This window comes from Lutzomyia longipalpis, chromosome 1 (genome assembly GCF_024334085.1).
Source record: "Lutzomyia longipalpis isolate SR_M1_2022 chromosome 1, ASM2433408v1".
NCBI classification, from domain to species: domain Eukaryota; kingdom Metazoa; phylum Arthropoda; class Insecta; order Diptera; family Psychodidae; genus Lutzomyia; species Lutzomyia longipalpis.
This window is the reverse complement of record NC_074707.1, coordinates 12,176,469-12,198,657: the sequence shown is the minus strand read 5'-3', so window position 1 is coordinate 12,198,657 and position 22,189 is coordinate 12,176,469. Positions and strand designations below refer to the sequence as shown.

Here is a 22,189-nt window from a genome sequence, read left to right as displayed (position 1 = left end):
AAATATTCTTATTTGCTCGGTAAATACACCCGCGTTTTTCACGTAAATTAATTTTATCGATTCGACGTCTTTGTTACACACCTGTGGAAATTGAAGGTGAACTCTTTGGCCCACATCTTCCGTCTCTGAATTATTAAGAATTTAACGTGAAAGTGGGTTAAGAGATAAGATTTTTTTCCTCTATTTTTATCAATGAAATAATAATAAAAAAATTATTAAATAAATTCAAAAGAAAAGTCATCAACATTCAAAAGAATTTTATTGGTCTCTCAACTATATTAATGGACTCACTACATTTTTTTTAATCCTTCAAACAATTGCAAATGTGTATTGATATTTTCTTTCATATATAATTTTTTTTTATTACAAATCACTAACTTTTAGACATTTTGTCGTATATATATTTGAGAAAGATTTAAAGGCAGGAAAAGATTTCTCCACTGAAAATCCCAAAGAAAGTCACAATTTTTTTTTATTTGATGGATAAAATCAATAATCAATTTTTGTATTTTTTCAACACATAATTTTTTAATTTATCAAAAATGTATGGCATTGATTTTGGGGACAATTTTGGAATTTTCAGTGAAGATGAGTATGTAGTAATTCTAGGAGGTACATAGTACATTTTTGATAGAGAAAATTCCTACAGTAAGAAAGAACAACTTTCTGTAACTTTCAATAAATTCTAAATATCTATTATATTTATTTAATTTTTTATTTATTTTTTACCTATTTTATTGAAACATATGATTTTTATGAATTTATTTTGAGGAAAAAGTTTTTATGATTTTTTTTTCAGTGAAATGTGAGGGAAATTCGGAAAATTCTCAATGTGATGTACAATGTTAATTTCCCTTAACTTGCAATATTGAAATTACCTCATTCTTTTTTTTTGAAACAGTCAACACAGTTATGGTCATAAAATTTGTTAAAATTTTATTTCTAATTTTTAAATTTATTCGACAGACCCGTAGGAATATTTCCGTATGCTGCCGGTGCGCATAAAATTGGTCTCAGCCACACAGAGTGTGGGCGATGAGGATTGTGGGTAATTTACACTGAGATTAATATTGCTACTGTATGGCGAGAGCTGTTGCAGCTGAAGATGCTGAAGGAACTGCTGCTCAGTCATCTCACCCTGCCTGAGGGAGATCGAAGATGCGAACGGATGTAGCCCGTCCGATAGTCGATGACATCTCGATAGGGGCCCCCAGGAGTTCCGTTTCGAGGATGTCGCCCCCATCTACTCCGCACACATCAAACAAGAGAGACACACAAAAGTAAGGCAATTTAGTTGTTCCCTCCAATCAAAAATTCAACACAATTTTTGCTCTTTTTTTTTCAAAGGACACTTTTGATCACTTTCTTTTTATCAAGTGTGTCCCAGCCATCGCTACAATTCTCGTATACAGGAGACGGGGTTATACAGCAATAAAGAATAAAAAGGACGCAAAAGACAATCTCTTGATAGGAGGGAAACGTGGTGAGAAAATCCACTTGAATGTGAAAATCCTCTCTGTGAGGATTCATTTTCTTTCTCAGTGGGTGACTTTGGGGGGAGAGGGGTGGTTGTATGCTATTCAAACACATGGAAAATGTGCCTCAAGACGTTCAACACAAAATCAAACCCAAACATGCTTCCTTTTTGGCACATTGCCTAAAATCATTCCTTTCCAATGGGTTTTGCCTCAAATATATCTATTTATGTAAATTAGTTTTGTGATCTCCCTTGTTTGCCCAACACTTTGGGTTATTTGTCGAATTATATACTTTCGGGAATTTATCTTAAGAGGCAAAGAGCGCTTATTGAGCTTCTTAAAGTGCTGGAAGTGATCAAACAAAGGTATCTCCTCAATTTTAATCGTTTTATTATAGTTTGAATTCAAAATTTTAATCAATTTTTTATCAATACATCATTTTGGGCTCTCAGTTAATTTATGGCGAAATATACAGATTAAAAGTTTAGATTTATGTATTTTATTGATTCTGCTTTGGTCATTGAAAATGTTAACCACTGCAGTTTAAAAAAAATCACCATAACTTTACCACAAAGAATCATATCATAAATTTTGTCAGAAATGAAAAATGAGTGCTTTTTTTTACCTGAGCTTATTCAGTGGAACGTTTTTTTTATTATTATTATTTTTTTAACCAACTTGAAGCACATTTCCATAATGTAGTTAGATTTAAATATCTATATAGGTACAATGTACACTTAATACTTATCATCATCATCGTTCAATATACATCATAATATAAAAGAGCTCATAAAGGATGTCGTGCTTTTTTCCATTGGATTTCATATCTGGGTCAATTTTTTTTGCTATTTGCATTCATCTATGGTGGAGAATTTTGTACAAAATATTTTTGATTTTATGGGAGCTTCAATTTTATATTTTTTAAAGTGTTTTATTAATTTTTCAGCGTGCGGTAGTTTAGGGGAGTAAGATCATGTTAAAGGTGGTGCATTTCGCGCTATATAGGTATTGCATAATGTTTTCTACTTTTTGCTCTGCATGGATAACATTTTATACATTGAGAGGTACACCGAGAAGAATTTTTTTTGCATCATTCCACATTAATAAAATGCAATTAATAGAGAAAACTATTTTATAGTGACATTCGTGATATTACGGATCATTTGCACCAATTTTCATATTTTTTTTTAATAAAAGGTAATATATGGTTCACGCTAATTTTTATTTAAGAAGGGTGTGGTTTACAGAAGACAGTGAGAAAGATAGTGATAGAGAAGACAGAGAAAAGGTGAAAGGATTCAAGAGACAGACAGTACAGGATAAACAAACAGTTCAAATATAACACATATTTAATGCAATAAGAAGAAGATTAAAAACATAAGCCCAAAATTTTGATTAAAAAAATTCCATTCCAGAAAAGGAAAGATTTTTCTTTGTGCTACTTACCAACATGTTGCGGGGTATTCTCGATTAAAAGTAAGAGGGGGTGTCTTTTCGCATTTCCTACCTCGACGTGGACGGACGTGATGCCACCACAGTATCACGCCTAAGGAATGCCTGGCGTCTGAAGGGGGGTCAACATGATAAGTCCAAAGGAATTAGCCCAGCAGAGAAATGTTTATTTTTTTTGTTTAAATTACTAAGGAGGGATTTTTTTTTCTTTTAAAGGAGACGGTTTTGCTTTCTCTTTTGATTGCACTATAGTCTCATGTAATAGTTTTATTCCTGAAAATGTTACTATAAATTTTAACCGATTTTTTTCACGATATGGGGGGTATTTGTATTACAAAATTAAAATGATCTCATTTTTCATTTGAGGAATTTACGTTTAAGTAAAAGGATGCCAAGCAGGTAAATTAGTGTAGATGTAAGAAAATTAAATTACTGTTCTCAATTTAAAAAAAAAAATACGTGAAATTGAATGAGGAAGCAAGAGAATTTTTCCTCCAAATGAGCGCCAAGGGAGAAAAGGAATTTTCTAGTGAAAAAAAAATGAAAAATCATATTTTAGCTTTTGATGCTTTTCACGTCTTTTTCAGTGGTCAAAATCCAATATTTATTTCTAATCGAACACCTGTGATCTGAAGAAAGTTGAAAGCTATAGTTTGTTCTTTTATTTCTCTTGAACATTTCTTGTAGTATCTTCTTTGGCGTTCATTGGAAAAGGGAAATCTCATATCTTTTCATTCTTTTCCTCTTAATTTTAGTAAAAAAGATTTCTTTTTTTTAGTTAAAAAAAAGTTAAAAGCATTTAAAAATTAAAAAAATTGCGTTTGTTTTACTGCTAAAAAAAATGTGTAAAACAAATATTTAAGAAATGATTTTTTCTTTAAATTTTTAAGACTGTAAAAGAGTCTTAAAAATTTGATAAAATTAATACTGCAAAAAATTGACTGAAAAAGCTGCAATACAATAAAACTAATAATTTTGATTTCAATTTTAAATGTTTTAATCCAATACAAATACCCTCCTTTTTTAATTTAAAAACCTTACCTTTGCCGATTTAACTGAATAAATTTTTTTGCCATTGATGAGAGTATAGACTTGGCTTATTTTGTTTGAAAATGAGGAGATATTACAAAACTACATTCTTGTTCTCTGTTTTTGTATTATACTAAAGAAAGGTTAAAAGAAAGATGGAAAGGAAATTGATGGTGTGAAAATTTTGCACGAGTGATTTTTTTTCTTACTTCTTTTATTGTTCTTGCAATTGATAGGGAAAATATTTTGCACTGAAAAAGGAATATAGTTGCTCGCATGAAATTCTTGAGAACATTTAGTAAAAGATGTCGGTATAAAGAAATATATATAATAGTTTTTTGATTGTATTATGTATGTAATAAAGCCACCGTCACACACATTGAGAAAGTCAATATCACATCAATAGCATTTTAGTAAGCAAAAAGACAAAAAAATTGCATGATGGAAGAAATTTGGAAAAAAAAAGAAGAGAGATAGATTTTGCAGATTAGAATTTTTATTTGGGGAATTTATTAGGCTATTCTTGCTTTTTTAGTGTATTATTTTTTTTTTTAATTTGAAAATTCGCTATTGTAGCATTCTTTTGGAAAAATTAATTTTAATATTGTGAATGGCGTGAGAATATTTTGCTTATTTTTTTTTTCTTGCAACTAAAGGGACTTTTGTGAGGATTGTTTGCTCTGTAAAATGGTTCATTTCTGTGTCATGGTATATAACACTAACATGAGGAAGAGGAAAATTATGTAATATTGCTGGAGAAATGTACAAAAATGTGAAGAAATGCGTGTTTAAACTTACCTCGCGTTGTGACCCAACAATATGATATTTCTGAAAATGAAAATGAAAATTTTAGAAAATGCAGCTTTTTTCCATCATCGATTTGTTTTGACGAAATATTTACGGCAGCACAAAATACAAGTCCTTTTTATAAGGAGCTTGTTTGTTATCCTACTCCAAAAAAATATTGTTTATTCTTTTATGAAAATAAATAAATAAATAAAAAGTGATACTGATAATAGAAAAATTAATTAAATGTGTGAGTTTGAGTATTGAAAAAAAAAAAAGGATTTTAAGAAGCATTTCAGTGCAGAAATGGCATTTGGAAGACTTTTTAATAAAAAAATTTGCTAGAGAAAAGTTTATTTATTTTATAAAATATCTATTATGTTTTTGCTAAAATAAATAAAGAAAAGAAAGTGTTGTTAGAGAGATATATAATTCTAGCGTCATTAATTTAGAATTTGAAGTATAAAATATTTGTCATCACTAGATAAATTGTTTAGTAGAGGAAAAGGAATAAAAAAGTGTTTACTAAAAAAAATAAATTGTAAATTTTAAGAAGAAATAGACGAAAAAATGCATGTAGCTTTTTGAGCTTTCTCTCTTGCGACTATATAGCCAATTAGCCAATTTGCGGAAAGAAAAGCAATTTAATAGCGGAAATTTGTGAAAAAAAAAATCTTACCATTTTAATCCAACAACAATTTTTTAATTACTTTCGGTGCCATTTTTCTTTTTAGCTAAAGCATCTCTTGAAGAAGATGTTTGTGTAACTATGTGGGGGTGAAAACAATAAGGATTTGTGTTCCATGAGGAAGTCTCGAAAAGCCTCATGCATCCTTTTATTTGATACGAGAAATCTCTAAAAAATTGATTGACAAAACTGAAACACTCTTTGCAGGAAAGAAATGTTCCAAAGAAAATTCGGAAAATAGAGAGAAAGATAGAGATAGACAGAGAGAAAGACAGAGAGATAGAGAGAAAAAGTTTCAAAGTGAGGGAGTATACACATATATAATATCTCGATTAAGGGAATGCCTTTATGTAGATAAGAATATTATTATTTTTCCAAGTAAAGGTACTTTACAACAGAAGGTTCAAGAAAAAGGAAAACGAGGGAAATATTAGCCAAACTTTTAAGTAATATAGAATTACCAAATTAATTATATTTTACATAAAAAAAAAGAAAAAAAAATGATCAAAGAAGAAATATTACACAAATTTTTGGAAAGAATACAACAAAAAGTGTATAATACTTTCTGAATTTTGCAACAATATTATCTGAAAATTTATTTTTTTTTCTGTAATAATATCTTATCTGACCTATGAGATGAGAAAATTTGTTAAATTTTTTGGTAATTTTTGTCTCCCTACCGAATTAGCGTAATCAATTTCAGCATAATCGCAACAACATTGGTATCGGAGGATAGCACGACCAGTTTTTCTGGAAATTTTCATAAATATTAAACGGTTTTAGAGGGTTATGCAATTTTCGTTTTTTTTTTTTCAAGTAAGTAATAACATTTTGGTTATTTTTTTGCAATAATATGTCACAACATTGAAAAAATTAAATTTGTTTTCTCTCAACACACATAATATATTACATTTATGAGTTTATGTTGAAAAATAAATAAAAAAATGTTTGTCAAAATTATAATCACGATAATATTGGCTCCTTTCCAAACATAAGAAAAAAATATTTGTATATAAAATGTTTCAATCAAAAGGAAAATTCACTAAATAAAATAAAAAATTAAATTTTGCAGATGCAGGGATCATCCAAAATGCTTGCAAAAAAATTAAAGTTAGTATGGGAAAAGAAGTATTGTATTCTATCCTTGTTTATAATTCACAGAGGGATGCATTTTGCATGATTCCCCACCTACATTTGGTGGCACATCATTCTCACCCACTTTGGCCTTGTGAGATTGATGTGCAGAGTAATGCCATGTGAGGGAAAACATACACTTCTTGGACGTTTTCCCATTTTGATGGGGTGTATTTGGATCATGAAATTCTTACCGCAACAGTCTTGTGATGTAGTCGGGCCAATTGTCCGGGAGCATAACAAGGAAAAATCCCACACCAATTAGGATAATGCCTGCCAACTTCATGCCATCAAATTTTGCACCATAGAGCGTTGCATCTAGAGCTAAAATATTCAACAAAATGTATCATTTTTCAAACAACTTTAAAAATAATTCTTTTCAAAAAAAGAGATGATTTAGAATAAAACCTGCTGAAACTGGCACAGAAGTTATTAGTCCGAGTGTTACGAAAACGTTGTATGTAATGGCAGCGCTGAATTGCGTTAAAAGGTGAAACACTGCGAGGAAAAAATAAAAAGATCAATTATATATTTTTTCTTAAGCTTTAAGAGTTTTAGAAGCTTTCAAAGTTAAAACAAAAATGGAAAACTCACTGAGCAAAAGAACACTGGCCATTAGGAGTATTATCCATGGCATAATTTCCCATGGCATAACTTCCGTGCCAGATAGGTAGAGTCCAATGCAGACGGGCCACAGGAGGGCGGCATTCATGAAGCCCAAGAAGGAGAATGTGAAGGCGATCTCACCGACCGGGGGATCGCCCATCACCTTCTTGAACATCACCTTGAACACAGCATATCCTGCGGCCGCAAGAGCAGCAAGGACCACACCACCAAGTGTCGGGGTACCCGTAATGCCATCCATGTACGCCAGTAGAGCAACTCCCGTGTCACAGAGAATCACCGCCACAATTCGCACACCCACAAATTGTTCATGCAGAATCACCCACGACAGGAGGTATACGCATGCGACATTGGTAGCGAAGAGTGCCATAACATCCGTGGCCAGGAGCGCCCGTAGCGACAGAGCATAGAGATAGGTGGTAATGAGCCACAGGATGCAGAATGTGAGGCAGCGATTGAGGAAGCGCCCTGGAGGTTGGAAGGAAATGGCGTAAGCATTGTTTTATCATTCAACCGTATAATTAATTGCTTATGGGAGCTTCCCACTCTTGCTGAATTTTTAATTAATGAATTATTTGATTAAGTTCGAGGGAGACAAAGCTTTGGGGTTTTGCAAGCAATTTCGCTGATATAGAGTATTAAAATAGAGCCAGTGTCGTTTGTGAGTTGGTGTTTCAACATTAAGTCAATCATAACGCGTCCAGTTATTAAAGTTGGTATACCACAACGCGGATGGGTCAGTCTATGCGTTGTAATTTAATTTGTGAGCAGAATCAGTAGGCAAAGTTGATTTTTTTTATGAAATTCATCAATATGAAAGATAAAAATGCTCATATCTGAAGTTCTATAAGACCTACAGAAATTTCTTGACTAGTTATGGAAAGATATTGAAATAAGCTATAATCTGATATATATTTCGATACATTTCAAGGTCACCTCCAGAACACAAAATGGCAGATTTTTGTTCTACCAAAACAGTTTTTTGCACTTTTTGTCCTGAAGGAATGGTTCTAGAGGTTTCTGATGTTCTAGAAAGTTGTAGAGTTTTGCAAAACCTTTTATTTGATACCAAGTTGAGCCAAATCGGACAAGCCGTTCAAGAGATATGGCTCTTAGAACTTTTCAAATTCAAGAATTTTTCAAATGGCTATATCTTCTAAACGGCGACATAGATTTTCTTCATTTTCGGGCTGGTGAAAGATATTAAGTCAGGCTACAACATATCAAAAATTCAAGGAAATCTAAGATGGGGATTCGGAGATATAGCCCCTTAAAGTTAGGCAATTTTTGTTTTTGATTTTAGCGCCTCTTGCGGCCATTTTTGGAACTTGGAATGTTTTAGACAGTTGTAGGGCTTCTCAATACCTTTCATTTGATACCAAGATGGTCAAAATCGGTCAAGCCGTTCACGAGTTATATCGAAAAAACACTTTTTGCTTTAGGCGGCCATATTTGCTAAACGGCTTGACCGATTTTCAAGTATGAATTATCGATGAAAACGTCCCACTGAGCCCTACAACATACTAAAATTTCAGATCTCTAGCTATAAGGGAAGTGGTAAACGGTAGTTCAAAATGGCGGACGGCGGCCATCTTGGATTTTGAAAATGCGAAAAAATGAAAATTTACACCCACATTTCTATAGAAAACTTCAAACCGGAAGTCTCTATCTGTTACTGTTCTCGAGTTATAAGGTAAAGTTTGGCGCAGAGGCCGGCCGGCCGGCCGGCAGGCCGGCCGGCCGGATCAAAATTTTTCCACCACCACTTTCGTAATGTGGGATGTCTAAAACGTGCTCATACCAAGTTTGAGCCCGATCTGAGATGGTCGGTTTTTCCGACGATTACAATACTTGGTATGCCACGATTGTGGTATACCAACTAATAATTCAATATACCATTGTCCTTGTTATGTAGAATTTTTTATAGAACAAAGAATCTTCCAAATGAAGAATAAAAAGAAAATTAAACTTTTGTCTAAAAGTTTATTTCAAAGAAATTCAAAAGCTTTAATTTAATGAGATTGAATTCCTTAAAATTTCAACGCACATGACTTTGTTTCGCTCAATAAACAGGATGGAAAAATATTTTTATCCGTCTAGAAATTAAAATTAGTTCCTTGGTATTTTTTTCAAGGCTCTTTATTGAGTTATTTTCATTGCAATATTTAATTTCATTTAATTTCCCTGTCGTGACTTGAGCTTTCGTATTTTGCATAAAATATTTCTTTTTATTACAAAACATTTATTATTTTCTTTAATTTAAAGATTAAATTCGCTTATTTTGATATGAAATAAATTAAATTTTAACTTTAAAATTTGAGCAAAATGAGCTTACCAACGGTAAATCCACGATCCCTAAATCCTCTTAAGACATCACCGAGGATCTCACCGGGGGCTTCGCACTTTTTCATGGCCACGCGACCCATGAGGTAGATGGGAAAGAAGAAAATAGCAAAATTCGTGCAGAACCACGAGGCAAAGAAGGGTGCATTGAACCCAACGGCTGAGAATGTTAGCGAATCCCGCGTCAGGATGAAACCACTCATATTTGCAGTTGCCTCACCGACCATGGAGCGTTTAATAATTGGCAGTGTTGCGTAGTTATTGTGGGTGAGATACAAGAACTTAATGCAATGCGTTGCACCCACCCACGTTGCTGTAACGAGGAGTGTAACGCACATGCCAAAGTAGATTTTCTGCGCCTTTGCCGAGCAACATGAATCCCGACAGGAGCCAAGACGTGTCCGTGGTGCTCGTGGTCCTGCGGCCAGGCAGGTCGGGGCATGGTCTGTCGTGGGTGTGGGTGTTTGGCAGCCACCACTTGAATGCATAAGCGCCGTTGTGTGGTCTGAAGCATCGGGTTGACTTGATGTAAGGGAATCCGAGTGCGTGATTTGTGGTGGTGCACTGCCACTGGGGGTGAATCCCCCGAAAGGGCCATTGGGAGAGTCACCAGTGACCACCACGGATGGAGCTCGAACACGGCGGGGATTGAAGATTGCAGGGACTTCGCCATCTCTTGCCATACTAATTTAGTTTCCTTCATCGATCAACATTCCATATTTGGAAAATTTTCTGAAAGACAAAAAAAAAAGATTTTTTTTAAAGAAATAAAACTTTCGTGAGTTTTCTTTTTAAACTTCTAAAGCTCTCATTTATGCTTTCACAAACATTTACATACAAAATTTTCACAGAGGGAAATTTTAAACTAAACTATATGCTATTCATCCAATATTTATTTAGGCAAAATTATCGTGAATGTGTAATGTTAAATAGAAAGCAAACTAACAATTTACTCTTATTCTGTATTATTTTAATGCCTCTGCAAAGGTATTAAAGGTTTTTTTTTTGATAGCTCAACTGACTGTTTGCATACTCTTTTGCTGATTTTCATAAAATGAGAGCACAGGAAATTATATAGTTGTACACTAAAAAAAAATTCCGCACATTGTGGTGGGAATTAATACGCGGTGTTGGTCCTGCGGGGTGATGATTCAGTGAATGTTGAATCTAAAATTAGTATCTCTACCCCATGGCAGGAAATCACGTTATATTCATTATCATAAATGTGACTTTGTGGAAGCATTATGGTGTGATTTCCTGGCTCAATAACATTTGAGAGGCACGCATCACTTTCCGGGTAAATCGATAGGGTTCTCTGGTATTCAGAACATGTGCTTTAGGGCATTATTTACAGCGATTATGGTGTGTATACCCCACAAAATCCTTGATCCTGAAATCCTATTATATTTTTTGTGGTCTAAACTTTATGTAACATTTTATTTTCAATCGCGATATTTTTCCAAAAAAAATCCTTTCACAAAGATAAAAATGAATTTGTGATAAAAAAAGTAAAAATTCAAAACAAGTTATTTCTCAATTTCTACTCTATCAAAAGTCAATCAATCTCTAACAAAGAGTACCTACACATTAACTATTCCTTGTTACGGAAATTGAAAAGTCATGGAGAAAATATTTTACTGTGTACATTGCAATGGAATGAAATGGGGAACTTTTATGAATCACAAACGGAAATTTTATTTCCTTTTAAAATAGCGATATGTTGTGTAATTTAAATTGCTACAATTTCATTCCATTCGCTTTTAATAATAATAAAAAACCTTGACATTTCAAATCCTCAGAGATTGATGCGAAAAAAAAGTGGAAAACAATAAATCTCTTATGTTTCCAAATCATCTTGAGAATTAAACGAGAAAATGCCAGAGAAAAGATACTTAATAATGTTCAGCTCCTTTTCAGCTCTGCTCCATAAATCATTCAACATTTACAGTGCGATTTTATCTTGCGAAGAATTTGGATTTTTCATAAGCTTAAACAAAAAAGATGAATTCTTGTGCTTTAAAATTAAATTTTCTGTGAAGAATTGTCGTTAAGAAAATTATATTTTATCTTTCTGAGTTGTCGCAGCACATTATGTGTCTTTAGTGCGGTAGAACATGACATATATATTTTGCCTTGGTAGACATCAAAATCATTTCCAACCAAACATACTTTGACTGAAATACTTCAATACAATTAGCTGGTATCATGTATTGTAGTCCACAAAAGAATTTATTTCGACCAAACACGAGGAAAAATTTTGAAAACATTTTTCCATTTCCCTCTCTTTGCCATATTGCGATGAAATTTCAATATGCAAACAATTTGTGAGATTTTTCGTTTTCTTGCTGAAATGTTTGCTGCTATTTGATTTATTTGTACGTTATTTGAAATATTTGTAGATTTTATGTTCTAAGAGGAGCTTTTCTGCGGCAAGGAAATGCTTCTTATGTATATTTTTAGCTCAAGCTAGGGCAAACGACCCTTTGAATTCGAAGATATAGCATCATAAAAAAAAGCAGCAATCAATATTAAAGACATATTTTCTTCCAATGAAATGAAATATATTTCCTCCTTTCGGGTAGAAGGAAATTGTGAGACGAAAAAAAAAGTCTTAAACAGTCGGAAATTTTTCCAATTGCCATACTGCGATAATTTTAGTTGTAAATTCAACTAGTGCCACTTGCATGAATAAAACCCCAACGGGGGGTGAAAATTTGTGCTATATTGCATGACTGGGGGCCGTGTGTGTAAAACAGGGAAGTAAATTCCGCGGAGACTTAGTCACAACCCCATTCCAATGCCCGGAAGAGGGGTTGGGTTATTTTTTGGCGGAGTTTAAAAGTTCCCCATGTGTGCAAGTAAATTTTGATTGATCGATGTGAGTTTCGTGCTGTGGTTTGAGAGGACAATGACTCCGATGTGCAGCAAGGTCTGGGAGTGCATCCTCACCTCAGTGTCTAGTTCATGAACAGAAAGGGAAGATGTTCACTGGAGAGCTACATACTACCCCTTGTGGTCAGTGTTGAACAAATCAATATAGAGGGGGAAGTGCTATTTTCTTTTATTGATTTTTTTTGTTGAGCACACAGCAATTCCACCAGTTTCATTGTCAGCATAAACCAGCATAAAACTCGCACTGTGTGGAGGAGTTTTTTTTTGTGCTCGAAAAGAAATTGAGTTTTATTGGATTTATTACCGTTTTTTTTGTCTGGATAAATTCTCAAGTTGCTGACGACACAATTATTTCCAGGTGCTTGAAATCCATTATTTGTTAATAATTGCACTCATTAATCACGACACTCAGTTAATGCCAAAAAGAAAACACCATCAGAGCGTTGAATTCGATTGAGCTTTGCATGTCGAGCGACAATTTATATCACTTTGTGTGTCATAGTTTTTAATGCTTTTCCACTATACGCAACTTTTTCCACAAGTAGACCAATTAATTTTCGCTCCTCCCTTCACTCTATTGATTTCCCTCATTCATTCGCATCTCCAACGCACACAATTACTTAATCATATCTAATAAAATCACAGCTTAGGGGTGGAAATTCTACTTGAAAACTTTTCTAGCTTCTTTTGTGAAAATTTTCCTTTGACAAATTTTCATAATTCGTGCTGAGGATGTGAACTTTCCCTCATGAACTTTCACCGAGAACTGAGAATGAAAATGCTCACAGAGAGTTCCTGAAGCACCCTACTTGACTATAAGCAATTTCTCTCAGTTGGAGGGTGAAAGCTCTCTGGTTTTGAGTACGCGGGAGAGCCATGTGTGAGAAATAAAATTATATGGGGTGTGAGGTATAAATTATTAGGCTTTTACTATACCATTGATTGAATTTTCACGGAAAATTCAATGAAATTCTTGCACGTTTCTATGAAAATAATACAATTTGTCTCACAAACTTTGTCTGAAAACTACTCTTCGCATAAACTGTGAGATTTTTGGGGTTTTCAGCTACAAAGCAAACTACATACTATCGTGCTACCTACAATTGAAAGCTTTCTCTGCAAATAAATATTTTCCATCAATAATTTCACACAAACTTCACTCACTACACTTTTAAAGGGTTCTCAATGATGTGTAAAGTAAATAAAATCACTTTTTTCGTGGAGTTTTCTGCAATTTTCATTGAGAAAAATCCAAAGTAGATAACACAAAGCTTCTTTCGCAAGAGAGCTTTTTCGTGAGCGCGCAAAAGTTCTCTCTTCGCCGCAATTCGCTCTTTGTTTTGGCTTTCCCAAATGTCAGAGAAAAAATAAACAAAGTTCTAAATGTGGTGATAATAAAGATTTAATAGCACGCGGTTTTAACTACTCTTCTTTCACATTTTATTTAGAAAAGGTTTAAAAGAAAAAGAAATTGTGAAAAAAGGGAGAAAAGAGAGCAAAAAGTGTGGGAAACCCGGAAGCGCACAAAATATCGTTCAGCCTACATTCAGGGATGATTGTTACATAATATCGACGATTAATTAGCATAATTATTACGTGGACCGTGATTGTCTGTTTTATCAGAGCCCCCATCGAGCTTCCCAGTATCTTGTTGGACGGACTAGTGGCTTGCGATAAGCTCACAGATAAGGGGAATTAGTGCAATTGAAAATTTAATTTGAGGAAGTTCCCAGGAAAAAAAGAGCTAGAAAACATGTCTAAATCACTTGGAAGGAAGTTGTTTGATAATCTCAAGAGTAAGGAGTTTCGAGAGTATCTCATGAGGTAAGAGATCACTGTTCCGGATGGCTCAAGAAAGCCTCATGAGGCTTAGCGATAGGTCATGGGAGTTGACCCTGACATTTATCACCATAACCTTCCCGAAGGTTGATGAGCTTGTACTAATGAATCATTTTTCTTTCCACGCTTTCCACCACGATGTAGCACACACTTTTGGGGTCCTGTTGCAAATTGGGGGATACCATTGGCTGCTCTGGCTGACATCCGGAAGGATCCTAAAATTATTAGTGGCAAAATGACGACTGGTAAGGAAATGTTTATTTTTTGCATTAAAATTTATATTTAATTGTCATTATTATTGCTCTTTTATTTGCTAAATAATACTAATATTGACAAAAGAAGCTGCAAAAAATGATTTTTACTAAATGCTTATTTTAGCTTGGTAAGGGCGACAAGGGACGCAGTTGGGAATTTTTAATTGAAGCCAATTGAAATGATTGAGATGGTTTACAAACTGTTGAGGGGAAAATCTTAAAATCATTGAAAGCAGAAAATATTACATTCCGGCTCTATTAAAAATAGAAGTTTATCTCAAAGAAATTCTAATTTATTTTTAAAATTTGTTTAGCCCTGTGCTTGTACTCAACTATCTTCATGAGGTTCGCCTGGATGGTACAACCAAGGAATTTGCTCCTTTTTGCTTGCCACATCACAAATTTTACCGCACAATCTGTTCAGGGAGGACGTTTTATTCATTATCACTACCTCGGGGGGAAGAAGGACGTACCCCAGCTACTCCCTGCCACAGCTGATACACCAAAGGCTGCTGCTGCTGCTGTTGCCCCACCTAAGGCTGCTCCTGCTGCTCCACAAAAGCAGTAGGAATTAAAACATAAACGTACATGCGAACACTGTGGTGCTACACAAAGTGAGAAAGCCAAAAAACATATCAAATCACCTGAATTGACTTTGACGCGAGATAAAACAAATCCACAATTTTTTGTAGTTTTCAGAATTACGGGGTAATATAGATGCGATGTGTTCAGTATCCCAAGGATGGCAGAGATACATTACATAACATAAATACAAATTTTTAGTAGACAGACTAATGCACAAAATAATTTGTGAAGGAAAACCAAAAGTCACAAATAAAATTTGTGCAAATCATGGCATGCGATAAAACAATAGATAAAAAAGGGAAAATTTTCTTTCATTTGGATGTGAAAATTGAACAAGAGTGCAGACCCTTCCATGTTTGGAGGCTCCCTTTCGACCGTGGCAGTGTTAGAGGAGAACACGGAGGAAATTCCAAAAAGAGACACCAAGATGGTCATCAAAATTTGTAAGAAATCCGGTGAGTTGCGCTTTTTTCTTCATTATTTCAATCACCCCCTGAGACACCCATTTTTTTTTGCTTCCTCCGGGATGATTTTCCGGGATATTAGCATGTCCCCTGGGTAATGAGTATGTGGCACTTTTTTTATGCCAGCTGTGTGTCTCAATTGAGCCCAAGAATTGGGTATTATTTGCGCGTCGTCACAGTCTATCGGATAAAATTTATTCCCTGGGTGATCTCCGGGGTATGAGGAGGCTTCCCTGACAAAAATTTGCTCAAGTGTGAGGGTTTTTGCTTCTATCTGGTGTTCTTATGTGTTGTGAAAGTGAGACAGGGATGGAAGGGTCCATCTGAGGATCCCTCCTGTGTGAGTTTTTCGATTCCCTTGGAGATGTATCAAGGGAAACAGGTTTTTCCGATGGATGATCACACGAGGATGCACCCCAGTGTATCCCAGACTGCAAATGCCAATATGGAAAGGATAGGAAAAAAAAACAACCATCTCGGGCTCCGCCTTTTTTCCCGTCTCTCAGACCACCTCAGTGAAAAAGAATTATGTCTTGACAATTTCCCAAGCCTCTGCTGAATCCAATACATCTCCTGGGAGAGACACGTAAGAGAAATTCTTGTGTGTTTGAATAGAACAAGGAGGGCTTGTGTCAACCCCATTTTTCTTCACCGCACTCATCCGCCTGGCGAGTTTTTAAAACTTGAATCATTTGTAAAAACGACTCAGGGCTCTTCTTCCATGGTCATCGCACATAAGGGGCTACATTGGAAAAAAAAGTTCATATAACCATGGACAGAGGGAATCCCTTTAAATATCTTTCCACCTAGCACCCTCTACTGATTCCCAGGCTTCACGAGATTGCTCAATGTCGGAGCTCTGCGCTGGGAACCAAGAGACGGCTACAATTTAGATTTTGTTGTATTTTTATGATTCAAATAAATTATTCTAAAAAAGCGATTAAAATTTATTCTATTCTAAAATAAAACTGCATGGATAAATTCTAAGAAGCGTAAGAATTTAATTGTTTTTGAAAGCAAAGTCTTATAAAGGATCAAATGAGCTTTTAAGTTCAGTTATAAGATAAATGTAGCTTTAAAAAACTCAAGCCCTTTCTTAAGACTTTTTGCTTGAAACAAAAGAAAATCTCAAATACTTATTTCTTTTTTTTAATAAAAACCAAAAGAAATTTTCGTTTTCGGCGCAGGATTCCGCTGGACAATCCCTTCACTGAGGCACTTGGAATCTTCATATTTTCCTTGCAGGACGCTTTTTTCCCTTACCCATGTCTTGTCTGTATTGAAAATTGAACAGGTTTTAATTTATTTATTATGGGGTTGTGTCTCTCCTCAACCCCTTATGTTGTTTTATTTTTGTCTCTCAGAAAAATACAGTATTTTTCACTTTAAGATTCTTATTACACTTTTTGCCATTTTGCATAAAAAACTTTTACTAAAAAAACTATTTGTCTGAATTATACCTGCTCTAACTTGACATGCTTACTCATTATCTCTTAAATCTCTATTTACACTTATAAAAACAAATGTATAAAAATCTGAGATTCTTTTAGACAAAAAGTCAGGACAAAAGTTGGATGGAATCAGTTACGTTAAAAATACTTACTTAAACATTATTAAAAAAAAAAATAAACAATGGACGGATATTAATTACAAATTTAAATGCTATTCTAAAAACTACACGGAAACCTGCTCCTGAAGTTGCACTTGAATTCCTTAAATAAGAATTATTTTTATCAAAAGATTTATGGAAATTTTGAAGTCAGGTTTCCTTTAGATTCCTATCAAAAAGGATTTCTTTTATAAATTGTTCTTCTTTTAGTACGAATCTATCGAATTCGAGAAATTAATGGCCAAGAAAGTACCAAAATGGCCAAAATTAATTGAATGCCACTGTAAATTGATGAGGCAGCAGCTAGACGGCACTTGAATAGATCAAATCGAGATTCTTTGTCTTGGACAATATTTTGGAATTCAGCTTCAACAAGTTGTCCGTCGTAGTACGTAATCAAATCCTCGTAGGGGTATTCAAATCCTTGAAGGCACTCACATTTGTAGCCACCACTATCATAGCCTCTGCCCAAAATTGGAACACACTGAAAGGAAATTTTTTTTTTAAGTTTTAGTTTAAGCTTTTGCGGGAAATTTATAGGATTTTCAAAAGTAGAATATTTCTTACATAGGATGTCTTTTCGTCGCATTTGTGGGTATTCTTAAAGGCATTGGGCATGTAATAGTTATCAGGACACTGATTAATATCCAATTGAAGCATATCCATGGATACAGCAACCACACCCCTAATAAAAATGAATCAAGGATTGAAATCGACTGAATTAAGTAAAAGTGCTTTTTTGGAAAGCTCAAAAACTTACTTGAATTCAAGTTTGACCTTAATGCTGTCCCAACCAAAGAAGGGCGCAATGTAGGTAACCAACCACTTCTTCACTAATCCATTGCAATCAAACTGAGGGGCAGTCCAGTAGCCATGATCCATATTTCCAGCATAGTAGTGATTAGGATAGCGTTCGTATTTCTGCAAATGTTCACCGGATTCATTGTAGCGAACCTTTATTTTCATATGAAACTTTTCCAGGGCATCAAAGTTCGTCGACCACCGTTGTTTGAGAAGTCTAAACCATGTTTTGCCAGTGTAGAGTTCTTCAGTTTTGTTTAGCCTAGCTAGATCTTCCACTTTAAATTTGCGCGTATTGAGATCTTTTTTGTAGGCAAATGGGGCAAAGTATGTGCGATTGGTGAATTTGTTGCGATCCCAATATGTTCCAGCTGACCAAATACGATTATTTCCCAAAACAAGCGCCAATGTTTCACCAATCATTTGATCCTCAGTCAGGGGTTTATCTGCTACTTTCTTGCCCGTGTACACTTCATCGGGATCGGAGACTTGAAGAAAGGCACTAATGAAGTTTGCCAAGCGTACGGCCATTCTTGCTTCATTGGCAAATTGTGCTTTAACGCCAGGAGCCACATCACCCGGAAGAATCAAATCCTGAGGGTGGAAGCTGAAAGAAAAAAAATTTCTTAATAATTTTGCTCATTAAAAAAATCTAAGATTTCTTACTTTTTGCAAGAATGTTCATTGACGCTACGAATAAATTTGAGAGCTTCATCAATATTCATTTTCTCTGAGTGCATTGAACTAGGTCCTGTTGAGAAGTTCCTATATTCATAGTAACGATCTAGATATTTTTCACGAATATGATATGGAGCTCTATCCCATTGAATTGGAACTTTGTGAACCCAGCCAATTTTGAGGCAATCGAAACCGTTGTAGTATTGTTCCCCTGAAGCTCTCTCCAAGACTTCTCCGAGGAATGGGCGTCGTATTACGCTTGGTAAGCGAAAACCTGGCTTACATCGACACTGATAGCCTCCTCTACGGAAACCCCATCCATCCATTGGTTCACACTACGAAGAAATATTGAGAAAATTTTCTTTTATTGATTAGAAATGATTTTGAGCCTTTAAACCCAAGTAAGCAGTACAGAAAAAATCTAAGATTTTTTAGAAATTCTTAAAGAATTTCTTCTTAAATTTTTCGAATTTTGGTTAAATCTTTAATTTTTTTTTAAAAATAAAATTTCATTTAATGAGAAAAAAAATCATCAAACATTACCTCTGTGGTTTCCTTTTTACATCTTGCCGTGTCTGCAAATCGATTAGGTCCTTTATTACCTTGTCCTTTGGGACATTGATTTATGTCTATCCTCTCTAGATCCATTTCAAGAACAGAAATAGCTGTATATCTTTGGTGTGAAAATGAGAAAAAAATCATTAATGGGAATTTTGGGGGGATTTTTGTGATTTAAAGACTCACTTGGGGTATTCAATGTGCCGGAATTGGGTGTGGCGGGGATAGATGTCAGCAATGGGGACAACAGCAGCTACAAGCCATTTATTGGAGCGTCCACAGTCAAAGTAGGGTCGTGTCCATTTAACTGGTCCGGGAATTTCATCAGCTCCCGGTGGTCCGTGGAAGGTGAATGTTTCATTGGTATTGTTTGCATATCGAATTTCAACTTGATACGTTGTTTTCGTGTCATGCCGCTGCCCCACTTCATCGGGTAGCCAGAGTTTGTACCATTCATTGATTTTATAGAACTCCGTTGTGTAGTCCAGGGAGTAGGAATTTGCGGGGATTGATCCTAAATCTCGAACGTCGAACGTATTCATTGTGGAGATTTTCTGAAGATGAATGGGATCATTGAAGTCATCGAGACGAAATGTTCTTGGGGCAAAGAGTGGGAATGTCTTGTTGAAGAATCCTCTGTATGATGATGTGTAGGAGCTGTTGGGGGAGAAGTATACAGCCGATGCGTTGATGTAGGGATTTGCAGATACATCAGCTACTGTTGAAAGGAAGTAGTACATCATGCCAGGATCGTAGGTATCATTGATGGCGGGGCGAATGAAGCGACTTTGGAGAATGTAGCTCCAGAAGAAGGATCGACTTAAGGCCATATTGTGCAGATGAAGGAGATTCGTTCGATTTGGGAAGACGGGATTAATATTGATTTCCTTGATATCAGGCAAATGGGATACAACATCATCGTATAGGTACAAATCACCCAAATGCTGAATTGGGCAGTTATCTCCCGTAACTTTATCCATTTTAATTTTAACTTCATCAAAACTATCTCTTGCCTGCCACTCATACTGGGCGATCACACCCATTGCCATTAGGATGGCAAATGTGGCATAGCTCTTCCATAGAATTCGGTAATTTGCCATTTTGGCGATTTATTCACCCCACAAGGCGTATCCCGGGGGTACACTGGAATACAAAATTTAACACTTTTTACCACTAAAAACGACAATTTTTTGAATAAAACAATTTTGGCTGTACACGCCTATATGGCAGCCATTTGTTTTCATTAATACAACTCACACGAATTTGCTGGCTGACTCAATCAATGAACACAAACACACTGGGAATGGCTTTCGGCACGCCAAGAGGCTCACCAAGCAGGTTGTTGCTTTACCCGCATCGAGGGAGCCCGTCTATGACCAGTGCTGTCCGTCCCGGGAACACATGGAATATTTTGTAGGTATAAATGAGAATGGTAGCATGTAGTGGGTTTTCTACATATGTATACAAATACTTTTAAAATAATCTTCTATTGTCTACCTGTGAGGCACCTGCAGTTGCGGTTAACTACCTGAAATCCTATTAGATGGGAATTTGAATTTGGCGGGACGATTGATTCTCATTTCCCTTGGTTACGGAGTAGGGATGAATTTGAATTGAAATATTGATTAAATTTAACATGGTTTTGGATATGGGCTATCTTATTAATGTCTTTGTTTCTTTATCTCTTTAACGACGTTTACTTCTAAAAATCTAGAAAGATATTTTAGAAAATAAATCGCCAGATAAAGTTTAGTTAAGGTTCTTTAAAAATCATTAATTGAAAACGGAATTTAAATTTCTTTATTAAGAAATTTTTCTATCAAGGAACATTTTGATCTTTATTTTGGACAATGTTTTTTGGAATAACAAGCCCCTCAAATTTACCGCTTTGAATGTATTGTTAAGAGAGGTCTTTTCAAAGCAAGTGTGGTATTATGTGGGAGTTTCCTCCTGAATCGAGGCAACTTTTTACAGCGTGCTCAGACGCTTAAAGTTTCCAACAACTACATAGCTTTTTCGAATTCGAAAAAAGTAAACTATTTTTTTTAAATTAAAAGCTCTTGGTAGCTTTGAGCTTTTCTCCGTTACCTATAATTCTTGTTTTTTAAGAGAAAAAGATTAAACATTTATTTTCTCTCTCTTTCTTTGCACGTTTAATTGGGTAACAAGTGCTTCAAGAAGCTGAAATAAACCCGAATTTAAAGATCATGAATACACAAGGAAGCATTCACGATAAAAAAACGTAAAATTTACAAATCGTCCCATTGAAAACAGTTTTTCACCCCTAATCTGAAAAAAGTAGTTCTTCATAGAAGTTTTACCCTTTTCACGAGGATCTCTGTGTAACATTTTTTTTACCTTTGACATTCTGGACACAAAGAATATTTTTTCTGCACATTTTAGTGCCTCATCCAACAATCAGACCCAGAAAGTTCAGCATACTGCAGACCTAGTTACTCACAGAGTGGTGAGGAAGAGTAAGAAAAAAACGTCCCTCCACCTTTCCGTGGTGTCGCTCTTATGCTGGTGTCACGCAAGACTGGTTTGTTCTTTAACACTTGTTTTACATTTATTCTTGTACACAGCACATTTTCTTCCTTTTTATCTTATTTCATGATATACATAATTTGGCTGTTTGGTCAATTTTTGGAAAGTTTGCATGTTATAGGATTTATCAGTGAAATACGCGTTTTTTTTTTGGTGGCGGAAGAATATTGCAGTGAATGAGGGAGATTATGATAAGGAAGAAGGAACATAAGATATTTTGCCTTTAGATGGGGGTTGGTAAAAAAAAGAACAAGTTGAAGGGGAGTTTTGAAAACAGAAGCGCCTTACCACAAATTACAATGTTCATCCACAAAATATTTTAGATTACATCAAAGAGATATGGGCGAAAATGCTCATAATTGTATGCAAAAAAATACCTTTATGCTACAAGAAAGAATGTTTGCCCTACACTTTATATTTAAGAATAT

General features: G+C 34.9%; 6 protein-coding genes across 15 annotated transcripts in view; 4 read left to right on the top strand and 2 right to left on the bottom strand.

Moving 5' to 3' along the window:
• Positions 1-22,189, top strand: part of LOC129790073 (luciferin sulfotransferase-like) — a 767,385-nt gene that overhangs the window by 178,217 nt on the left and 566,979 nt on the right. The gene's annotated exons all lie outside the window — the stretch shown is intronic.
• The window catches only part of LOC129788207 (probable Rho GTPase-activating protein CG5521), a 626,970-nt gene that overhangs the window by 37,802 nt on the left and 566,979 nt on the right, over positions 1-22,189 (top strand). The gene's annotated exons all lie outside the window — the stretch shown is intronic.
• Positions 1-22,189, top strand: part of LOC129788331 (tolloid-like protein 2) — a 606,934-nt gene that overhangs the window by 17,766 nt on the left and 566,979 nt on the right. The window lies entirely within an intron of this gene.
• LOC129789296 (putative thiamine transporter SLC35F3) lies at positions 243-13,721 on the bottom strand. Of its 9 annotated transcripts, none has more exons than XM_055826008.1 (8): positions 13,528-13,721; positions 9,527-10,266; positions 7,162-7,659; positions 6,976-7,065; positions 6,762-6,891; positions 6,114-6,183; positions 4,758-4,787; positions 243-1,243 (listed from the first exon to the last, which is right to left on the bottom strand). In XM_055826008.1, the coding sequence occupies exons 2-8, from the start codon at positions 10,215-10,217 to the stop codon at positions 956-958; spliced, it is 1,797 nt and encodes a 598-aa protein (XP_055681983.1). In that variant the 5' UTR covers positions 10,218-10,266; positions 13,528-13,721; the 3' UTR covers positions 243-955. The 9 variants fall into 9 exon arrangements, 8 of the variants coding, with proteins under 8 accessions (XP_055681983.1, XP_055682023.1, XP_055681992.1 ...); XM_055826048.1 differs by having other exon boundaries at positions 243-3,042; positions 13,528-13,720; XM_055826017.1 differs by lacking the exon at positions 13,528-13,721 and adding an exon at positions 12,731-13,194.
• On the top strand, positions 13,771-15,408 carry LOC129790493 (mitochondrial pyruvate carrier 1). The gene is made up of 4 exons (XM_055827995.1): positions 13,771-14,250; positions 14,410-14,510; positions 14,834-15,133; positions 15,212-15,408. Exons 1-3 carry the CDS (start codon positions 14,180-14,182, stop codon positions 15,085-15,087), a joined length of 426 nt encoding a protein of 141 aa, XP_055683970.1. The 5' UTR covers positions 13,771-14,179; the 3' UTR covers positions 15,088-15,133; positions 15,212-15,408.
• Positions 16,864-20,585, bottom strand: LOC129788769 (uncharacterized). Its single transcript, XM_055825107.1, has 7 exons — positions 20,472-20,585; positions 19,401-20,357; positions 19,200-19,329; positions 18,645-18,991; positions 17,938-18,585; positions 17,745-17,862; positions 16,864-17,661 (listed from the first exon to the last, which is right to left on the bottom strand). Exons 2-7 carry the CDS (start codon positions 20,312-20,314, stop codon positions 17,395-17,397), a joined length of 2,424 nt encoding a protein of 807 aa, XP_055681082.1. The 5' UTR covers positions 20,315-20,357; positions 20,472-20,585; the 3' UTR covers positions 16,864-17,394.

Bases quoted from the DNA above. Each gene is read 5' to 3' on its own strand.
- LOC129789296 (XM_055826008.1), bottom strand. From the start codon at position 10,217: ATGGCAAGAGATGGCGAAGTCCCTGCAATCTTCAATCCCCGCCGTGTT. The intron at 7,660-9,526 runs GTAAGCTCATTT...TCCAACCTCCAG, and splicing joins GGATCGTGGATTTACCGTTG to GGCGCTTCCTCAATCGCTGC. The intron at 6,892-6,975 runs GTTTTATTCTAA...TGAATATTTTAG, and splicing joins TTCTGTGCCAGTTTCAGCAG to CTCTAGATGCAACGCTCTAT.
- LOC129790493 (XM_055827995.1), top strand. From the start codon at position 14,180: ATGTCTAAATCACTTGGAAGGAAGTTGTTTGATAATCTCAAGAGTAAG. The intron at 14,251-14,409 runs GTAAGAGATCAC...ACCACGATGTAG, and splicing joins TTTCGAGAGTATCTCATGAG to CACACACTTTTGGGGTCCTG. The intron at 14,511-14,833 runs GTAAGGAAATGT...AAATTTGTTTAG, and splicing joins TAGTGGCAAAATGACGACTG to CCCTGTGCTTGTACTCAACT.
- LOC129788769 (XM_055825107.1), bottom strand. From the start codon at position 20,314: ATGGCAAATTACCGAATTCTATGGAAGAGCTATGCCACATTTGCCATC. The intron at 19,330-19,400 runs GTGAGTCTTTAA...TTCACACCAAAG, and splicing joins CGGCACATTGAATACCCCAA to ATATACAGCTATTTCTGTTC. The intron at 17,863-17,937 runs GTAAGTTTTTGA...CATTTTTATTAG, and splicing joins AAGGTCAAACTTGAATTCAA to GGGTGTGGTTGCTGTATCCA.